The following is a 20024-nucleotide window of genomic DNA, read 5'->3' as shown; positions in this document are numbered from 1 at the left end:
CTTCCCACCTTTGGGAAAAAAATGCAGAGTGTGGAATATTTGCACCATCAGGGATGGAAATAAGGATGGTCCCTGCTGCGTTTCCTACCAGTGGTCCCACACTGGTAGTGCTGAACCAGCTCAGAATATGGGAGTACAAATCTCCAGCTGTTTGCCATTGTTGACTTCCTTCTGCAACTGCCATTTTCAGCACTTTGTTCTCTCCAGGGGGCAATATCCTTTAATTAAAATCATTTTTATGACATCCTACCTGCCTGCACATGATGAACTACACATGGAGAGAGATCTCTGAGGCTGCATTTTTAAATGATTCTTCTTTCTTTTTGTGGAAAGGACATTAAAAAAACCCAAAACCCCCTAAAAAGTCTTAAGGCTGCCCTGTAATACCACTAACTAAAATATGAGTGAAGCATTCTAGCATCCTCAACCCTGGGTAAGGGGCAACTATCACTCAAGAATGCAAGATCTTTGTGATACAGCACATGGAGTTTGGTGTTGGCTCGGGACACCAGGCAGAGCAAGAGGTTGCGAGAGATCTCCTCCTGCGCAGGGACAGGGTGGATGCCAAACACAATCCTCCTCTCCAGGCCTGAGAAGCGTCGGATGCTGTCAATAACAATGGCATCATCTAAACCACTCTCTGCTTCACTGAAGACCAACTTCACCCTATACTTCCTCTTTCGTCTGTCTAGCTCACATTCCAACATCTCCCTGAACTTCTGGGCCGCATCGCGAGTGCTGCACAGGACCGCGATGTCTTTCATGGGATGGCCTCGCTGGATGTAGCTGTGGCACTGCTGGCTCACATATTCTAACATTGCAGATGTCTCCATATCTTCTCTTTCTGTGTAGCTCCCTGGCAGGGGATGGGCACATTCAGCCTTATCAAACAGCTTTTCCAGCACCTCATAGGGCATTATGTCCTCGTTCTTACGCTCTTGGAGGATTTTCTCCATCTGCTCAAGCATGACGCTGTATATTTGCCCGGCATTGCGAACGACTGTGGTCAACCATTCCTGGGGATACAGCTTTTCAAAGCTAAGACCGCAACTAGATGTGTGAGTGAGCTGGAAGAAGTCCATGAAGACCCAGAGGATGCCTTTGTTGTCCTTGACCAGCTCCTGGGCCTTGCGGTACCAGTCTTCTTCAGGACGAAAATTCTGAGCCTCATCGACCACGATGTGCTTCACTTCTGAGAAGGTCTTCATTACGAAGGCAGTTCGTGTCACAGACTGGCAGATCTCATTTCTAGGGGAAAAAAACAACCAATCCATATGGTTAATAAAAAAAAATAATGTGGCTAGACAAGCCCAAAGTGACTGCCTCCAGTTCTGGGCCCCTCAGTTGAAGAAAGATGTTGAGTTGCTGGAATGTGTCCAGAGAGGGGCAACAAAGGCGGTGAGGAGTTTGGAGCACAGCCCTATGAGGAGAGGCTGAGGGAGCTGGGAGTGTTTAGCCTGGAGGAGGCTCAGGGGAGACCTTATTGCCATCTACAACTACCTCAAGAGTGGCTGTAGCCAGGTGAGGGTTGGTCTCTTCTCCCAGGCAACCAGCACCAGAACAAGAGGACACAGTCTCAAACTGTGCCAGGGGAGGTTTGGGCTGGCGGTGAGGAAGAAATTCTTCCCACAAAGAGAGATTGGCCATTGGAATGTGCTGCCCAGAGAGGTGGTGGAGTCACCATCACTGGAAGTGTTTAAGAAGAAATTGGATGAGGCACTTAGTGCCATGGTTTAGTTGATTAGATGGTGATGGGTGATAGGTTGGACTTGATGATCTCAAAGGTCTTTTCCAACCTGGTTAATTCTGTATTCATTCATTTCTCAGTGGGGTCTTGCCTGAGGGCTACTGCTGCATCCTGCCCAAAAATGCAAAATTTCCTATCTCAGCTGCAGGATGTTGCAGCATTTTCCTAGTGGAATGCTTATTCCAAGTGATTGCCTGTGCACAGGCTTGCTGCACAACTCCCACCAACTGGCTTTGGATCTACCCTTGGAGGACACTTGAGCCCACCCCTCCTACATGGGGACCCTATGGGCTGTCCCTCTGCCCTGCTCTCCCTGGCCCAGGGAAGGCAGCATGGTGCCCAAGTGGAGTCACTTCCCTTTTCTCCCCAGGGTAAGCAGGGACTGGTAGCACATCTGCCTGCTGGGGCCAGGACCTGCTGCTTATGCATTGCCATGCCAAAGCTATGCTGCTGTTCCCTGGTGTAAGGTGCCTTGTCCACCATGGTGGGCTGCTGACCTCTCCATGCTGACACAAGTGGCAACACAGCAGGAACAGGACTGGGGAACTACTCTGCCTGAAATCCTCCACCAAAAGGACATCAGTTTCTGTTCTCCTTGTCTAGATGGCCCAGGTCCAAGGTTCGGTTCCTAGCACAGCTGCACAAGAGCTTGCAGCAAGCAAATGCAGGCAGTGTTGGGGCAAAAATGGAGAAAGGCAGGTGGGTAGTTCTGGTGTCAACAGCCATAACAGGCTGTTAAACTAAGGCCATTGTCTCTAAGGTCTAACACAATCCAGCAATGACTGAACTTGGGATTCTCACTGCTGCCACTAAAAGCTGGATCTGGGCCAGAGCTCAGCTCAGCAATACTTTCAGTATTAACAACTTCCTCGAGATGATTATTGTGTGTCTCTGACAGCCAAGGCTATCTCTCTGGCACACAGAAGTAAAATCAGCAGGGCTTGTGCTGTATGGAGAAGATGAAATGAAAGAAAGAGGAAACACATTTTACTGCTTACCCCACGAATTTTTTCAAGGGAGTATTTTCACAGATGTAGAGAATCTCCCATGGATGACACTGATAAATGTTTCTTATTCTCTCAATGATCTTCATAGCCACAATTGTTTTCCCTGTTCCAGGAAGACCAAAGACAAACAGGTTCTTGGTTTTGTCCAGGTTCTTGGAGAGCAGCTCATACTGTTTGAGAGTGAGAAGGCTGAAAATCTCACAGCCAAACCAGTCACTTAAGTAGGACTTGAAGCGCAGCACAACGATCACAAGTGCACGCAGGAGGGCAGGGATGTCCCTGGAGGTGAGGATGTAATCCTCTGGGTACATGTTGGAGTAACAATGCAGCTGTTGCTGGTTTGCTTGCTGGGGAACACCACCAGCTTCTTCAACTTCCATCTGATCTTCTGTGTCCTGCAGGTGCAGTACTTGGGGAATCACACACAGCTTTATAGCACATCCCCCATCGTTGACTAGTTTCTGCTTTAATGCACGAGCAGTGCCTCTGGAGTATTCCCATGCAGCGCGAGAGCCATCCCTCACCACGGTGTACAACAGTGGCGTCTCATTTTCTGCTACTAAGAGAGCATCACACACCACATCCTGGGTTTTCTGCAATCCAATCTCAACAGCCCAGCTCCTTGAAAATACCAGCACCCCCTTGTTAAGGGGACTGATCTGATTTTTCATTAAGTCCTGTAATCCAGGATACTCTGAGAACAGCTCGGTGCAGATGGTTTCTGGCATCCATTTGATTTCGTTAGAGCCCACTAGGAAAAAAAAAAAGGGGGGGGGGGGCAAAAAATTAAATAAAAAACCCAAAATACAGCAAGTAATTAACACACCAATTACTGGAGGAATATATTACCCTAGGAGGTGACCAAAGTAAATTATTTAGTATAAAGAATTCAGCGTTCTCGTGATCCCTGGTGGTAAACCTGTAAGGATGGTTTTTTTATATAGGAATAGAAGAGTTCTAAACTCCATGCTTCAGGTTTGCCTGAGCTGTAAGTGGAATAAGAAAAAAAAATCTCTTTGGAGAGATCTGCCTCCTTTCTGTCTCACTTCTCACCATGCAGGTATTCCTCTGACAGATAGATTGCTCCACAGTGAGAGCCCACTGGTTGAACCAGACGCAGCAGCTTGCTCAGTTTAGGAGGGATGTTGACTTGCTGGAACGTGTCCAGAGAAGGGCAACAAAGTTGGTGAGGGGTTTGGAACACAAGCCCTCTGAGGAGAGGCTGAGGGAGCTGGGGTTGCTTAGCCTGGAGAAAAGGAGGCTCAGGGGAGACCTTATCGCTTTCTACAACTCCCTGAAGGGAGTTTGTAGCCAGGTGGGGGTTGGTCTCTTCTCCCAGGCAACCAGCACCAGAACAAGAGGACACAGTCTCAAGCTGCACCAGGGAAGGTTTAGGCTGGAGGTTAGGAAGAAGTTCTACACAGAGAGAGTGAGTGCCCATTGGAATGGGCTGCCTGGGGAGGTGGTGGAGTCACCATCACTGGAGGTGTTTAGGAGGAGACTTGATGGGGTGCTTGGTGCCATGGTTTAGTTGATTAGGTGGTGGTTGGACGTGGTGATCTCGAAGGTCTCTTCCACCCTAGTCTATTCTATTCTATTCTATCTCCTACATTCCTGACTGGTGAAGCACAATGGATACAGGAAGGGAAAAGGCACCTAGGAGCACCATCAGTCCCTTGTTTCCTATTTTTCCTATTAAATATAGGGGCATTCCTATGAAATAGAGGGGAATACTTGAATCCATCCCAACACTAAACTTGGTGCTCCTCTAAAATGGCAAGTTACAGTAATTAAACAAACACATGGATTAAACACTAATAATCTCTTAAATTTACAGGTGAAACCCACAGCTACACACATTCATGACACACAGGCCAATCTCATATGCAGCCATTCATCATGACTGCACCACAGCCTTCTGTTTGAAAACCACATTCTTATCAACTGACAGCAACTGCATGTCCTGTACCAAAATAGAGGTGAAAAGGCAGCAAAATAACAAAACTAATTGGAAAAATTAGCAATGAATAACTACATCCACAGGTCTAAATTTGGGAAAACCCCAAAATAAATCAATCCACAGACTTTTAATGAGAAAACCTCTCTGCTGCTAATTGGAGTGGTTCTGATATTGCACAGGTCTCGGAGCTTGACCTGAAGCCACAGGCCTGCTCTGCCCAAACACTATGGGATTTACATTGCCCTTGGCTACTTCTATTCCCTGCTCTTTCAGGACTTGGTATGTGGGAGTAATCTGTTGCTCAGCAACCTGCTTCTATACCTGAAGTGTTTCTGAAATAATCAGACTCTTCACCTAGAAAATAAAACCAAGACAAGGTTCTCCACCCCTGCGTGGAAAGGCTGAGCTTTGTTTTGCCTTGTGTGTGCCAGCCTGAAGTTCCCCTGTGGCAGTGAGCAGGGAGGCACAAGTAACTTCCTAGGTGAGCTAAATGATTAGACACCCCTTACCCCAGTACCTGGTAGTGCTTAGCCCTACAGACCAGCAACATTGTATTGCTGGTACCAAGCAGTGGGGAGTGTACTGAATTTGCAAGGCGTTGGGTCTGAGGCTTGTCTGGTGGCTTTGTTTGAGTTCTTGTGGACCTCTTTGGAGGTTTGGTTTCACTTGGTTAGCCTGTAAGAGAATTTTTCCTAATAGCCAGGTGGCTGTGGATAACAACCATCAATGCAAGCAGTCAGCAGCAACAAGCAGTGCTCTCCAGGAGATGAGATCTTTCTGCCTACAACATGATGATGCTGGGTGCAGACATACAGGGCTGGTAGGCCAGCAAAGATCTTGAGGCGTGGGGTACAGCATATCCCAAGGCCAGCAGTAGCTCTCAGGTGGTCAGATAAAGAAATGCAGCCCCAGAGCTGAACAGAACATGTTAAGGGACAACTAACTTCTTTGAAACACATTTGTGTTTATTGAACCCCATTGGATTTCCTGAGCATAAACAAGGGGCAGGCAGGGCTCAAACCCCTGGGACACCAGCTATATTCTCAGCAAGTGTGTGCATGAAGGATTATACTTAGTGGCAAAAATGAGGGAAGAGATGGAAACACCTGAACAAATCAGGGAAATTAACATTCTTGGAGCAGTTGTACCTTTTAGATACCCTGAGCAGCTGTTTGCCTGGAGTTTTGTATTCATATCACACTGTCTCCCTAGAAGTTCTGTCAAATACAGCCTTACATTCAAACAACCACCCAGAATAAATGGCTTACCTGGGTAGAGGCTTTTTTGGAGTTCAGCCACACATGGGAGTCCAGCTTTTGAATAAACTGGCCTGATAAGAGGAGGACTGTTTGCCAAGCTGAGCTCATTCTCAAATTTATCAGCCAGACGTGAAAGATCTTGGGGGAAGGAAAAAAAAAAGTATGTTGTACCCATCAAAAACCTTCCATATGAACTTATAAAATCCAGGGGGGTGCATCTACCACCTCTCTGGGCAACCTGGGCCAGTGTTTTACTACTCTCAGTGTGAAAAAATATCTTTCTTATATATAGTCTGAATCTCCCTCTTTTAATTCAAGACCATCACCCCTCGTCCTGTTGCACATGCAGGGCACAGGTTTTGAAGTGGAAGGATCTCACAGTGAAATGGGACAATATGCCTTACAACAAGCAAGGCCTTCACCCTTGCTCCTTCAAAGGAGCCTTTAACAACCATGGAACCACACCAGGTGTGCAAAGTGATGCTTTGGTAGGCCTCTAAAATGTGCCTGAGCTGGGGAAAGGGGGTGGTCTGCAACCTGCTGCAGACTGAGCTTTGCTCACTGAGCTGCAGACTTTAAAGGACTTGCCTCAACCTCAAGATGATCTCTGAAAAGGCAACTGATCAACTTTCAGTAGCTACCCTTGACTTCGTTACAGATGTTGTTAGGACTTGATAAGGGTAAAGGACAAGAAAGGTTGCAGGTCAGTTTGAAACCATCACTACAGCTAAAATGATGATTTTATACTTCAGTCTTGGCATGCAACTTGTGCCAAGATGCTGAACCAGCTACACACATCAGTGGCATGGAGATTAATCCTTGCTAGTACATCCAGTGCTGGGGATCAGCACCTCTAAGGACCATTTGTTTTTCCAAATAACCCCCTTTCAGGCACCTAAAGGGGCAGATTTCCACCAGGACACCCCTCCCCCTTCAGAATCTTAACAGGTAAAGCCAACTTCAAAAGCTTCCTGCAATTCTCATTAAGAGGAAGGGAAACCCTTGGGGGATTTAGAATGCTTCCACTTCATTTAGGGGCATATGGGATCCCTAAGAAGGCTCAGTCCTGTTGGGAGTGCTTCAAAAAGTCCTGCTGAACCAGTTCAGAGAGTAATGGCTCACCAAATAGTTTGCTGTTGGAGGCCAGTTCCCATACCATCAGCCCTGGTGCCTGTGGCTCTTCAAGCTCGGGTGAGACCACAGAACAAAAGAAACTGGGCCTTTCTTCACGTAGATATACAAACCATGGCAGAAATGAAGATGGCAGCAATGTAAAAGCAGATTCTACCTGGGTCTGCAGCCGTCATGAGCTCCGTCCATCTCTCGACGCTCAGTTCTTCGATCTCTTCACCTGCCACCATCCAGGACTCAGGCTGACCACCAAAAACAGCACAGCAAAAGGGCTCAACTCGCACAGCACACACGTACGAGCTCTCTGCGTGCCCACGAACACGCAGGACGTGGGTTTCAAACTGCACGCCAGCCCGAGAGCCACAGAAGTGATGGACGCGCATCGAGGCCACGGTACTAGCCACCGTGCTTTCTAAAGCTTCTTTCTCCACTCCAGGAAGGCATCCAACAACAGTGCTGTTGTCATCCACTCCAAAAATTAAATACCCACCATCAGTGTTTGCAAAGGCAGAGATGTATTTTGGGAGGGCTTCCTTCATGCGTTTGAAGATGCTCTCCGTGGCAAAGTTCTTAAATTCGATATGCTTTGTCTCTGTGAAATCCAGGACCTCCCCAAACTTCAGTTCCTCTCTCTCTAAAAACTTGCCCACAGCATCTTGGATGTTGTGCTCCTCGATGGTCCAAGTGGTGTCCCTTGCTCCCCCATCAAAATTCCTCTGACGTCTCTTAGCACTTGGCCCATTCTCATCCCTCTCCCTGTCACATCTTTTCCTCAAAAATTCAGCGGCCTGCCCTGAAGTCAGAGATAAAACTGAAGTGTTGGACCGAAGGAATAAACCAGTACTCAGGCTACAGATGCGTGCCTTCGTGGTCCCAGTCTCCTGCTCTAGGCCTCCACAGCTCCATGTTTTAACAAAAAGCAGCAAGTGATTCCGCTGCTGCATCCACGTGAAGTAGTCGCTGAACTCGGTGCGGTCTATGAACTTAAATCTGTCCTCTATGTCCTCACCAACACCATGTTTCTTGAAGCTGTAATTGTCTTCAGTCTCCATCCTCACTATTCCTCCCCCTGAATTCAGCAATGCACAAACTGCTATAGGAAGCTCCTTTTGTAGTTTTTGCCGACTGACAGAGGACTTCTTCTCTTCTTTCTTCTTTTCAGTCTTCTCTCTGGTCTTCTTTTTGAAACTCCTTCCTATCTTCTCGATATCTACCACCACATCAGCATAGTTAGTTTTCAAATTAACCAGCAGCTTCCCTTCTTGTCTGGCCATCCTGAACCTGCAATGACAAATTATTAACAACCACTTCTTGATTATGCATGAGGGTGTGAGAAAGGAACCCATATGAGCCAGCAGTGTGCCCAGGTGGCCAAGAAGGCCAATGGCATCCTGGCCTGTATCAGGAATAGTGTGGTCAGCAGGAGCAGGGAGGTCATTCTGCCCCTGTACTCAGCACTGTTTAGGCCATACCTTGAGTCCTGTGTCCAGTTCTGGGCCCTTCAGTTTAGGAAGGATGTCGAGTTGCTGGAACGTGTCCAGAGAAGGGCAACAAAGCTGGGGAGGGGTTTGGAGCACAGCCCTGTGAGGAGAGGCTGAGGGAGCTGGGGTTGCTTAGCCTGGAGAAGAGGAGGTGCAGGGCAGACTTTATTGCTGTCTACAACTACCTGAAGGGAGGTTGTAGACAGGTGGGGGCTGGTCTCTTCTCCCAGACAACCTGTGATAGAATGAGAGGACACAGTCTCAAGCTGTGCCAGAGGAGGTTTAGGCGGATGTTAGGAAGAAGTTCTTCACAGAGAGACTGGCCATTGGAATGTGCTGCCCAGGGAGGTGGTGGAGTCACCATCACTGGAGGTGTTTAGGAAGAGACTGGATGGGGTGCTTGGTGCCATGGCTTAGTTGATTAGATAGTGTTGGATCATAAGTTGGACTTGATGATCTCAAAGGTCTCTTTCAACCTGGTTAATTCTATTCTATTCTATGTCTTTGGCTTAGGGTCACAAAGATTTCATCACCATGAAAAGGTTTTGGGTTAGAAGGCACCTTTATAGGTCATCTAGTCCACCCCTCTTGCAGAATCACAGAATGGTTGGAAGGGACCATAAAGATCACCTAGTTACAATTCACATGCCATGGAGAACTGAAACTTCTAGATCATGTTGCTCAGGACCCCACCCAGCCTGGCCTTGAACACTTCCAGGGAGGGTGAAGCCCTCCCTGGGCAACCTGTTCCAGTGTCTCACCACCCCCATGGTGAAGAATTTCCTCCTAATCTCCAGTCTAAGTCTACCCTCTTCCATCTTAAAGCCATCCCCACCTTGTTCTACCGCCTTTTTGGCATCTACCAGCTATTTGGGCAACCTGGGCTGGTGTCTCACCACCCTCAGCGTCAAAAATCTCTGCCTTACAGAGAGGAGGCGAGCACCTCTCCCCCCGCCCCAAATCTCTGCACCAGCAAAATCTAACAGCTGCTTATATCGAAGCCACTTGATAACCTGGAAAATTAAACCCCAGCGCTTACAAGGCAGGAGCAAAGCAAAGCCGGAGCCTTGCAGCCCCCCACGATGCGGATTTATGAGGCTCTTTTGCGTGCTTGACTCTCGCAGTCAGCTCGAAGCTACGCACAGGTGCCTGGGGCCCTTCGGCGGAGCCGTTCCCACCGGCCCCTCCCAAGGGACGCCGGACCGGATAGGGCAGCAGGGCCCCACCGACAGCGCGACCGGGACGGGGTATGTCTCTCTCGGCTAGACGGCAGCAGATTTCGGGGGGGGCTCACGCTGCTGCTGCTGCCGCCTCGGCTCGGGGTCCCTCTCCATAGCCCCCTGTGGCGCACTGGGGAACAAGGAGCCCAGCCCGGGTCCTACCTTCCGAAGGGCTGAGCGGGGTACCGAGCTGGCTCCGGGAGAGGGAAGTGCGAGCCCCAGCGTTGCGCAGCTCTTCCCGCTGCTCCCGCTCGAAGTTCCCGCCGGCGGCCCGGCCCCGCCCCGCCCCGCGCCCCGCGCCCCGCCCCGCCCCGAGCCCCGCCCCGCCGAGACCGAGCTCTGTTACGTCAAATAGTTTAATTTTAAAAATATTCTATTCAGTGCTAAAATAACTTTCCACTTCCACGCGCGGCCGCGCCTTCGGCTTCGCCAGGCTCGATCACAGACTCGGCGGGACATGCAGTGGCGGCGGGGAGAGGGAAACCGGGGGCGGCGGGGGGCTGCGGGCCGGGGTGGGCTGGCGGCGGGAGCACGGGGCGGGGGCAGCGAGAAGAGCCCCGGGGCAAACAGCTTCCTTGGGTGGGGGCGCAGAGAGAGGGGAGCCGGCACCCTGCCGCATCCATCCCCATCCCGGGACGGGGGGTACCTAGGCCGGGGCAGGGGTTCCCCGGGGCACAGGAGGGCGGCTCCTGCTGCTCTGCCGGTTCTCGGGAAACTGGGGCCGGGATCTGCCCCCAGCAGGGGCTTCACCAGCACCCAGTAGCAGAGCAGGGGCAGGTCGGTACGTGCTCTCCATGGGGCAGGGGCACTCCCATCTTTCCCAACACTAATGGCTTAAACTAGCAGCTTATTGCACAGCGTCCCAGCGGATCCCATCCCTGCCAGGGCAGGCAGGGCAGGACTCGGCCTCCCTCTCCACTGCCCCTGGGCACCCCACCTAAGCTCACAAGGGAGCAGACAGATCCCTTCCTGCAGGTGGAAAGTGACTCTTCAGTCCCCAGTACTGTGGGGAGAGTGGGAAGAGGAGCCAGGAGTAGGCAAACAGCATTTGCCAGTCCCCTGGGTGGCCACGGAGAGCAGGGAGCCCTGTGGAGAACTCCCCCTGCACATGCACACCCACCGGAGACCCCCACGCTATGGGACAGGTCAGCAGGGAGAGAGGGAGCCAATAAATAGAGGCAAGTTTGCAGGTACTCGTGGTAAGCCCCATCACCCAGGGGGCTGGGGCTGGCAGGAAGCTCCTGCCCCTCCAGAGAAGGACTGAGCAGGGCAGGGCAGGCTGGATGGCAAGTGGCAGGAGTGCCCATCCCTGGGGAAGGAGCAGGGTGGAGGGAAGCACCCCGACCCCCACGGGAGGGCGGGAGGCTCTGCGAGGGGCTGGCGAAGGCGCTCTCCCCGGGGACGACCGGCAGGCTAGCTCTCCGAGGCCGTGTGGCACACAGAGTTCTGATCGGCACAAAATCTCTTCAGAGGCGGTGCACCAGAGTCCTCCTCCTCTTCAGTTACCTGCAAGAGACAGAGGAAAGGTCACAGGCAGTGACAGGAGCTCAGTGGGCCCACCAAGCCACACTGACAAGCCACAAGGCTGTGTCACGCTGCGGGGGACACCTCTGCCTTTCATCTGTGAGGAAGCCCCAGGGCACTAGGAGTGAGAATCCACTTCAACCCTGTAGTCAGCTAGAATCCTTGTTGTACTCCACCTCCACAACCCTTCTTCACACTTGAACACCTGAACTGAACCAGGGGGACAGCTCAGGAGGCCAGGAGGTTTAGGGAGCTCCTGGAGGGCACTTTGGGACTGCCGAGCAACTATCTGTCCAGATGTCTCTGCTACAAGGGGTAGCAATGATGGTGAAAGGGCCCAACTGGGTCTGTGTGCATTCAGAGGTAGTTTCAATCCCTGCTTCCCTTACCTGAGTCTCAAGGGGGACTGGCTCTTCCTTTGTGAGAGTGGGAGGCTCATCTGCAACTTCCGAGGAAGGCAGGGAGGGCTCTGGGGAGAACAGAAGGATTAAGAAAGTGATGACCCAGGAGCACAGCAGCTCAGTGCTGAGCCAGGAGAAGAGATTTCTGGTAGAAGGCAAGGGTCTCTGCTGCCCTGTCCACTTCCAGCAGTGCCTCAGCCATCCACCAGATAATCAATGGCTCCAGCAGGGCCTTTCCCAAGCTCAGCCACCCATCTTCTTCCTTCCCAGCCCAGCACCCACCTTCCAGCGTCTCCTGCCCCAGTGTGGGTGGCTGCGAGTCGTCCGTGCGGAAGTCAGACGTGTGGGCAGGACTCATGGACTCGCTCTGCTGGGGACTAGGGCTGGAGTTGGGGCTGCTGTCCACCTTGAGCTGGTAGACATCAGACAGGGAGCTCTGATTGCTGTTCTCATCTGCAGAAACAGCACCTAGTGAAGAAGAGCACCTTGACCCAGAGGCATGGGCAACCAGGGGTAGCACTGCAAGCCAGGGTCTTAGGGAGAAGGAAGCAACAGTCAGGAGGCAGTTAAGAGTACAGAGGAGTCACTGTCATCCATGACCAAAGGGCTGCTGGGCACAGGACTCCTCACGGGGACACAGCTGGCATCAGACACAGAACTGGCCCATGGGAGAGGAGGTGCTTCTGCCCAGGGAGTGAGTCTGAGCAGACAGAGTGGCCTGGAGCTAATCAGAAAGAACAAGCAGAAGACACAGGCACAACACAAAGCACTGTGCTGCCAAGTCTCGTGTCTGCAGCTTGTGAGAGCCCGAGGCATCGGAGGGCAAGAGACCTCTTGCCTGTGTGCCAGGGTTTTGTACCTCTTCTGCTTGTACAATAGCAGACTGACACCAGGAGCAATGCTCAGCACCTGCTGCTGGACAGGGAGGCAATCCAGGCACACAGCTTTTCCAGGTCCCAAACTGCAGACCTGCCATGCTAACCTTCCCACATTGACTGGCAGTACCAACACATTCCCTGATTTTCCTTGGCCACACTGAGAGCCAAAGGGAGAAGTAAGGGTCAGGAATATGCTCTGCTCAAGCAGTGGGTCCATGCAACACCATGGCTCCACCACAGAGTTCTGCTTGTGGCTGGCTGCAGTGCTCCAGGATCAAGAGCAAGATCAAGAAGAACCTCTGCCCTTTCATCCTAAGCTCCACACGTCTGGAAGCAGAAGGCTCAGCTGCAGGCAGCTACTGGCCTCACCTCTACTCCTCCAGTTTCCCAAGATGCTTCCCACAGGAAAACCTCAGAAGCAAAGGATTACAATGCATGCTGCTAGCTAAAATGAATAGTTTCAGCAGGGCCAGTGCAGAACCAGATCAGCACAAGGCTGCAGTGATGACACACGCTGCTCTTCCCAATTTATGCAGCACACATAAACCAGCAACAGCCTAGCTTCTATAAGGCCTCAGAGTCTTTCCCTAGCTTGAAGGGGTTCAGCCAGACTCACCTTGGAACTCCAGGAGGAGAGAGGAATTGGCAGAGGTGTCAGCTGGGAAGCCATTGGGTTCTCGGGCAGCGCTGCTACTAGATTTGGATTTCTCTTTCTTGAGGAGGGAAAGAAAAACATAAACACAAGGTTACAGGAGCCCACCAGTGGCAAGAGGATGCACAAACAGCACTCTTCTCTCTCTCAGCAGCCCAGAGGGATGCACTGGTGCAGGTGTTTTCTTTTTTAGGGCACTTTCGTAACTGAAAGGCAAAAATTCATCCCTGAAGTGTTCAGAGTCAGGACTAAAAGATGGAATTGACACCTATCTAGGAGGACCAGCAAATCTGGGGATTAAGGCAAAAAGGGCTGCAGACAGTGAGTGTGTGAGGTCAGGTGCAGGGGAGCAAAGCCAGCAAGAATCCACCAGCAAGGCTGGGTCGTGGCAGGATAGCAGCCCATGGAGATCCATAGGAGTTGTTACTGTCTGAGCTCAAGCCTGCAAGCCTGCACCGATCCCACCGGAGAGATTGGGGGAAGCGACGGCTAGGAGGGCTGCCTCGGTAACGCCCCAGGGAGAGCCTAGTCTCTTCCAAACGCTGTTCAGCGGCGGCTGGAGGCGGCAGCTCCCGGCTTGGCTCCGGCCGCTCGCTGTACTCACTTCCTTGCTGTCCGCCACCGGCACCCACTTGAATATCCGCAGGGAAGTGTCGCCCACCGTCACCCACTTCTTCTCCCTGTGCGAACACAGATGGTAATGGTGCCAGGCCGCCTAGCCCCGCGACCCCGCAGCGGGACGGGGGACTACCGTGACAACAAGCCCCGCCCAGCCGCCACACCTTTATTGGTCCAGGGCAACGCCAATCCAAACAATGCCACACCCGTCCCCTCGCATCCCCATACTCCATTGTGATTGGTCGTGCTGCCCGCCGATCACCAGCGCTTCCGGTTCCCCTTGCATACCCGAGCAGAGGAAGCGAGCTAATTGGCTGCTGCTTCACTATCCCCGCCCGCTAGCTCAGGTAGCACATTGATTGGATAATCGCCACCGGAGCACCTCCACCGGCAGCCGTGTGGTGCGGTGATTGGCTACACGCCGGGCAGGCCCCACCCCCTCCCCCCCGCCGCCCCGCCTCTCACCATCTGCGGACGCGCTCGATGGCCGCCATCACTTTTTTGATGTCATCCTTAGCCCGGCTGCGGGTCTCGGCGCGTACCGAGCGGCCCGACATGGCGCCCGCAGCCCCGGCAACCCCGGCTCCGCAGCACCCGCCGCCTCGCTCCGCGCATGCGCGTGCCCCGCCCCTCCCACGCCCTACGTCACGCGTCACCACGCTCTCCACGCCCAGAGGAAAAAAGGGGGCGGTAGCGACTAGTGCGCATGCGCCTGCCGATCCGCCCTTCTATGGGAAGGAGGCGGGGCGATGCTGCGGCCGCCATCTTGCGTTTGGGCATGCCCCGCCCAGCGCTACGCGCGAGAGGCGTCAGCCCCGGTTACAGCAGCCGGAGCGCTTCGCCGGCTGGAGGCTGCCGGGCGGCGTCCGCGGAGGCTGGCCGTCCCCTCGCGCTGCCGAGCCTGCTGGAAGGACCCCTGCCTGCGCACAAGGAGCGTTAAAGCCCTGCCCGTTCCCAAGCAGCAGAACCCCCACCTTTTAGCCTCAGAATTTGTCTTGAGCAGCTCTTCTGCAAAAGAAACCAAACCCACAAAAACCTCCTTTTCTGCAGCTATCCAACCTCACGGGTACTGTGTGAGCTCTCACTCCCACGGGATATCCGTAAGTGGGTGAGCTCAAAGCCTTACACGGTAGCAAGTGTCCCCCTGGGGATGCACTGGTTGTCCCTGGAGGTGTTCAAGAGGGGATTGGACGTGGCACTTGGTGCCATGGTTTAGTACTCGTGAGGTCTTGGGTGGCAGGTTGGACTTGATGATCTCTGAGGTCTTTTCCAACCTGGTTGATTCTCTGATTCCCCAACCTTCCCCAGGCAGATGAGGAAAGCACATGAGGAAGGTCCTGGGCACACAGTTTGCACACTCCTTTTTATTAAAGTTGTTCAGAGTTATTAAAAAACCCCAATCAGTCCCCACGGGCAGAACACAGATGCCTGTAACCATTCAGAGATGCCACCATGCTGGGGCAGTTAGTGCTTCTTGCCATAGATTGCGGCCAGCGCTTTGCGGGCACTGGAGATCTGCTGCTCCAGTCTCTCCCGGGTGGCTTTGTTGCCAGTTTTTTTCAGCATGGTCTCCATCTCCTCCACCACGGCCCTGTGACCGGCGGTGTTGTGGAGGACGCGGATGGCCCGGTCCCCAGCTGACACCAGGTAGCGGCTGCTGGTGTCAAAAGCCAAGTCTGTGATGCACTGCCCGTGCACGCCGGCGAAGCGTTCCTCCTCCTCTCCTCTCCTGGTGTTGTACACCACGATGTCTGTGCCGCTGGAGATGGCGACCACGTGAGCGTCGGGGGACAGGGCGATGCGACAAGGCTCGGTCACCTCGCACTTCCCCGTCAGCAGCAGGTACGGATCCTGCTGCTTCTTGTACTCCACGTCTGTGTCCCAGAACTTCCACGTGCCGTCCTTGGAAACGGTTGCCATCCTGCCAGCCAGGAGACAGAGCACAGGTGAGCACAAGGAAATTGGGCAGCGCCTCTTCCCCTGCCATGCCCCTGAACCAGGAATGCTTTGTGGACAGAGAACTCTTTCGGGAAGCATGAGTTTGTTATACACAGTCCTTAAACTTTTCAGAGCGTTAAGAGTGGTCACTCCTAGGAGGAAAGCAGCTGAGGGAGCTGGGACTGTTTAGCCTGGAGAAAGAGACCGAGGGAGACCTTCTTACTCTCTACAACTATCTGAAAGGTGGTTGTGGCAAGGTGGGGGTTGGTCTCTTCTCTCAGCAAGTTAAAGAACAAGAGGAAATGACCTCAAGCTGCACCAGGGGAAGTGCAGATTGGACATTGGAAGAAACTTCACTGAAAGTGTTCTCAAACACTGCAATAGTGTCCCCAGGTTGAATCCCCATCTGTGGAGGTGTTGAAAAGAGGCAGAGATGTGGTGCTGAGGCACATGGTTTAGAACCACACTTAGTAGAGAATGGTTGGACCTGATGACCTTAAAGGTCTTTTCCAGCCAAAACAATTCTGTGATTCTATCCTGTGATTCTTTGAAATCCATGGGGAATGCACAAGTGGCAGGAGACAGTTGGGGTTTGGCCACCCTGGGCTCCCAGGAGAGTACAGGCTCCCAGTACTGCACAGGCTGCTGGTGTGCACTGGAAGGGCTGAGCTCACTTCAGGAGGCAGATGGCACACACTTACCTCCTGGAGTCGTTGGAGAAGGAGAAGCAGTGTATGCCAGCAGTGTGGCCTTTCAGCTCAAAAGCCCTGGCCACCTCCCGGAAGTCTCCATTCTTGCCAAAACACACCTCCCACACCTTCACATCAGGGGTAAAGCCACAGGATGCCACAAACCTGGGTGAATGAACAAGCAGAGACACAGGGTATCTGTTACAGAGCACCTGCCTTGGCCAGGCCGTGGCACCAGCCCTGGAGGTCTATCCTCCGGTCTCTGCTCAGTTCTCTCTCTCTCCTGCATAAGGCAGGGCTGTGTGAAGGCAGACCTATCCAGACTCCTGTCTTCAAGTCTTTGCTTTGATCAGCTGATATTTTTTTCCTCTTCACTGAAACCAGCCTGGTAAAGGGGAAGGCTAAGAAAAGCCCCTGGGACCACAACAGCTTGGGAATGAGAAGCTCCTAACAAAAAGTAAATGCTTTTGATCCCCAAATTCACTGAGCTTGGAGCATGGCAGATCTTCCTGCAGCAACATGTTAGAGACAGAGCAGGGAACAAGATTTTCCTGATAAACAGATCTCCCAGTAATTACAATTTTAATTTTAGAATTAACCTTTAAATGGTTACCAACAAGTCAGAAATGCTGCTTGCTTTTATATGCTGCTAGTGTTGTCCCACCTCTGCTATCTCAGGCCAATGCTGTTCTCCTCAGCTCTTCAAGACAGGGTTAACAGCAACAGCAACCCACTCAGTACCCAAGCCTATGCAGGCAGCAGTCAGCACTCCTGGAGGGGCTGCTCTCAGGGGCCAGAATTCCTTTTTAAACCCTTTGAAAGTTGCATTAGAATACCAGCTAACTGCTGATGGTGTGAACTGATGATGCCCTGAGGAAAAGCAAAGCTGCTGTTCATTCCTGCAGCCTCCCACCCTGCAGCAGGAGCAGCCTGGAATACCTCCTGCCCCTCACCTCCCACAAGGTGACACCGTGGCATAGGCATTGTTCATCTGGTTAGTGTTAATGCTGGCCAGGACCTCACCCTTCGGGCTCCATATCAGGATGGTAGTGTCACTGGAAGCTGTCATGATAAACTTTCCTGAGGGAAAAAAGGCAAAGATCAGCAGAGCTCCCTACCACAGGCTTATCAAAGAACAGTGCCTAAGCAGGACAACCTCTGTCTGGACAGCCAAGAAAACCAAAGCCACCACGAAAGCTCAGCGACTGTCAGTTTCCCAGGACAGGGCATACCGGTGGCTTTCAAGCCCCAGAAAGCAGGCAGGTAGCTGACCACAAGACACTCACTCAGTCCCATGCTTAGTGGTTGTGTCAGCATTCTGGACTCCTGCTTCTTTCCACTTGCAATGCTTTCTGCATTCCCATCTCAGCCTGGACAGGCAGTTACTGTTTCACCTTTCAGTTAGCTGTTGCAGCTCTTGAGTTTTCACTTTCACAGCTGAACAAAGGTCTCAGTAACATCTCTGCTCTCCTATTACAGAGGTGAACTCAATCCACCTGCTTCCAACTGCCCACTGCCACATGCCTGAAGTATTCATCCACCAAGCCCTCACCACTGAGACATATCCCCAACCCCAGCCCCTCTTCTGGAAGATCCCAGGAGTCCAATACAGTCCAAATGAATTCACAAGAGATACTTTTGACTGATTAAAAAGACTGATGGGCCAGAGAGCTTCAATCCTCTCAATATTGAGATCAAACTTCTTTGCAACAGCACCCTGAAAATGCAAATCAAGAGCCTGTGCTCATCATGGAGCTAGTTCTGTGCTTACAGGAACATCACCTGTCTGAAAATGACAGCCTTCAGTTCAGTCAGCAGTAAACAAAACCTAAGAAGCAGCAACTAAGAGACTACAGAGAACCAAGCACCAGTGCAAAAATGGACATTGAGAATGCCAAACCCCCCCAACACTTTCCACCCAGCAGCTCTTGCTTTACAAGGAGACTAAAGTTGATCTCAAGGCTCAATAAGTGAGTAGTACCTGTCTCTGCAATTCCTATGTTAATGACAGGAGCCTTGTGCTTCTTTGGGAAGTCCCCAGAAGATGCAGTGAAGGTGAAGCTGCCATCATCCTTTTTAGTCATTTTATAGACACGAACAGTCTCTTCATTGGCCAGCCACACAATGAATGCCCTGTGGAAAGACAGGCTGAACTGTTAAGAAAGAGGCTACCTGAGCTCAGCCAAGCTACAACAGGTAAGGGAACCCTCAGTGGCACCTGGGGAAAGGGTACCCTGGCAAATAAAAAGCGGTGTGCTCCACGAGGGCATCGAGTTTTCTCCCTGTGTTAGCTCAACTGCAGCACCGAATGGAAAAGAACGGAATTTATTACTTCCCATCTGGAAATGAGATCCCTTCCTCTCTCTAAAAGAGGCCACCTCACAAAGTGCCAGGGCATAGCTTTCCACCAGCCTTTCCTGCCAGCAAAAGCTCTCTCCCCTGGCCATCAGAGCAGCTTAACCCAGCTGCAGAGTCCCCTGCCCGGGTGCAGCAAGCTGGGCAGTGGCATATTTGCCCTGAGATCCACTTTACAGTGCCAGCTGCTTTCACAGGAGGCCACAAATCAGTGGTACTAAGACTCTGTAAGGGATGTCCTCTCCACGATCCAGAGGACACACCACTGATCCCATCCAAGGCTTGGGCTCTGTAAGCAGCAGTTCTGTCCACAGGACATCTTGGTGCAAACACTCCCCAAGCGGTCCCTGGGCTGAGGGTGAGGTGTAGGGAGGCCTGGCCGTACCGAGAATCGGGGCTGAGGCGGACGAGCTCGGCGTGGTCCAGCCCCACGTTGGCGCGCAGGCAGCGGTGCTCGCGGGCCGTGAAGTCCCGGGTGCTCCACAGCCGGACCGTGCGGTCGTCGGCGCACGACGCCAGGTACTTGCCGTTGCTGCTGAAGTCCAGGCAGGAGACAGAGCCGCTGTGACCCTACGGAGAGAGCGCGGTCACGGCGGGGAGGAAGAGGATAGGGGAGAGAATGTCCTGGTGCGGCAGGAGGCGCCGGCCCCGGCGGGACACCGAGGCACACCCGGTACCTTGAGGGCGGCGACCAGCAGCCGGTGCGTGAAGTTGTGCTGCTGCGGTTTGTCCCTCCGGTTCCGCGCCGGCTGCTTCGCCTTCCTGTGCTCCTCCTGCCTGGCAACGGCGTGGCCGTTCGCCTTCGAACCTGCGGGCAGCGGACGGTCGGGTCAGCTCGGCTCGTCGCTACCGGGCCTGGCCAGCCCGGCCCCCGGCCCCACGCCGTATCCCCGGTACTCACCGTCCGGCGGAACGGCAGGCAGCCCCCGGGAGGTGGCGCGGCGCAGCACGGCCGCCAGCAGCAGCAAGAGGAGGATGAGGAGAAGGGCGAAAGCACCCGGCAGCGCCAATCCGCCGGGCGCCGCCGCCTCCATCTTCCCGCCGCCGCCAGCTCAGCGGGGCGGCACCGACCGACCCACCCCCGGCCCGGCCCGGCCCACCCCGCTCCGCCCCGCCCCGCCCGCCGGGGCCCAGCGCGCCGGCTCCACGCTGTTCCGCCGACAG

General features: G+C 53.0%; 3 protein-coding genes across 4 annotated transcripts; all 3 read right to left on the bottom strand.

Moving 5' to 3' along the window:
* Window positions 1-389: 389 nt before the first annotated feature.
* Window positions 390-8378, bottom strand: LOC104302876 (schlafen family member 13). Its single transcript, XM_054166993.1, has 5 exons — window positions 7262-8378; window positions 5983-6111; window positions 3129-3505; window positions 2746-3083; window positions 390-1248 (listed from the first exon to the last, which is right to left on the bottom strand). Exons 1-5 carry the CDS (start codon window positions 8376-8378, stop codon window positions 390-392), a joined length of 2820 nt encoding a protein of 939 aa, XP_054022968.1.
* A 1966-nt stretch (window positions 8379-10344) lies between these two features.
* BCL7B (BAF chromatin remodeling complex subunit BCL7B) lies at window positions 10345-14498 on the bottom strand. Of its 2 annotated transcripts, none has more exons than XM_054166475.1 (6): window positions 14344-14498; window positions 13865-13940; window positions 13225-13321; window positions 12013-12198; window positions 11719-11798; window positions 10345-11311 (listed from the first exon to the last, which is right to left on the bottom strand). In XM_054166475.1, exons 1-6 carry the CDS (start codon window positions 14433-14435, stop codon window positions 11219-11221), a joined length of 624 nt encoding a protein of 207 aa, XP_054022450.1. In that variant the 5' UTR covers window positions 14436-14498; the 3' UTR covers window positions 10345-11218. The 2 variants fall into 2 exon arrangements, with proteins under 2 accessions (XP_054022450.1, XP_054022451.1); XM_054166476.1 differs by having other exon boundaries at window positions 12013-12183.
* An 827-nt stretch (window positions 14499-15325) lies between these two features.
* On the bottom strand, window positions 15326-19939 carry TBL2 (transducin beta like 2). The gene is made up of 7 exons (XM_054166931.1): window positions 19762-19939; window positions 19538-19668; window positions 19246-19430; window positions 18487-18638; window positions 17459-17585; window positions 16518-16670; window positions 15326-15799 (listed from the first exon to the last, which is right to left on the bottom strand). The coding sequence occupies exons 1-7, from the start codon at window positions 19892-19894 to the stop codon at window positions 15343-15345; spliced, it is 1338 nt and encodes a 445-aa protein (XP_054022906.1). The 5' UTR covers window positions 19895-19939; the 3' UTR covers window positions 15326-15342.
* Between the last annotated feature and the right edge of the window lie 85 nt (window positions 19940-20024).

The sequence above is a fragment of the Dryobates pubescens genome, chromosome 13, assembly GCF_014839835.1.
Source record: "Dryobates pubescens isolate bDryPub1 chromosome 13, bDryPub1.pri, whole genome shotgun sequence".
NCBI lineage: Eukaryota > Metazoa > Chordata > Aves > Piciformes > Picidae > Dryobates > Dryobates pubescens.
This window is presented reverse-complemented; position numbering and strand designations above follow the sequence as displayed.

Excerpts from the sequence above, each read along its gene's own strand:
- LOC104302876 (XM_054166993.1), bottom strand. The coding sequence starts at position 8,378 with ATGGCCAGACAAGAAGGGAAGCTGCTGGTTAATTTGAAAACTAACTAT. Across the intron at positions 6,112-7,261 it reads CATGACGGCTGCAGACCCAG|ATCTTTCACGTCTGGCTGAT; the intron begins GTAGAATCTGCT and ends CCTTCCCCCAAG. Across the intron at positions 3,506-5,982 it reads CCAAAAAAGCCTCTACCCAG|TGGGCTCTAACGAAATCAAA; the intron begins GTAAGCCATTTA and ends TTTTTTTCCTAG.
- BCL7B (XM_054166475.1), bottom strand. The coding sequence starts at position 14,435 with ATGTCGGGCCGCTCGGTACGCGCCGAGACCCGCAGCCGGGCTAAGGAT. Across the intron at positions 12,199-13,224 it reads TCTCCTCCTGGAGTTCCAAG|GTGCTGTTTCTGCAGATGAG; the intron begins GTGAGTCTGGCT and ends CTTCTTCACTAG. Across the intron at positions 11,799-12,012 it reads GGGGCAGGAGACGCTGGAAG|AGCCCTCCCTGCCTTCCTCG; the intron begins GTGGGTGCTGGG and ends TGTTCTCCCCAG.
- TBL2 (XM_054166931.1), bottom strand. The coding sequence starts at position 19,894 with ATGGAGGCGGCGGCGCCCGGCGGATTGGCGCTGCCGGGTGCTTTCGCC. Across the intron at positions 19,431-19,537 it reads TGCTGGTCGCCGCCCTCAAG|GGTCACAGCGGCTCTGTCTC; the intron begins GTACCGGGTGTG and ends CTCTCTCCGTAG. Across the intron at positions 15,800-16,517 it reads TTCTCCAACGACTCCAGGAG|GATGGCAACCGTTTCCAAGG; the intron begins GTAAGTGTGTGC and ends CCTGGCTGGCAG.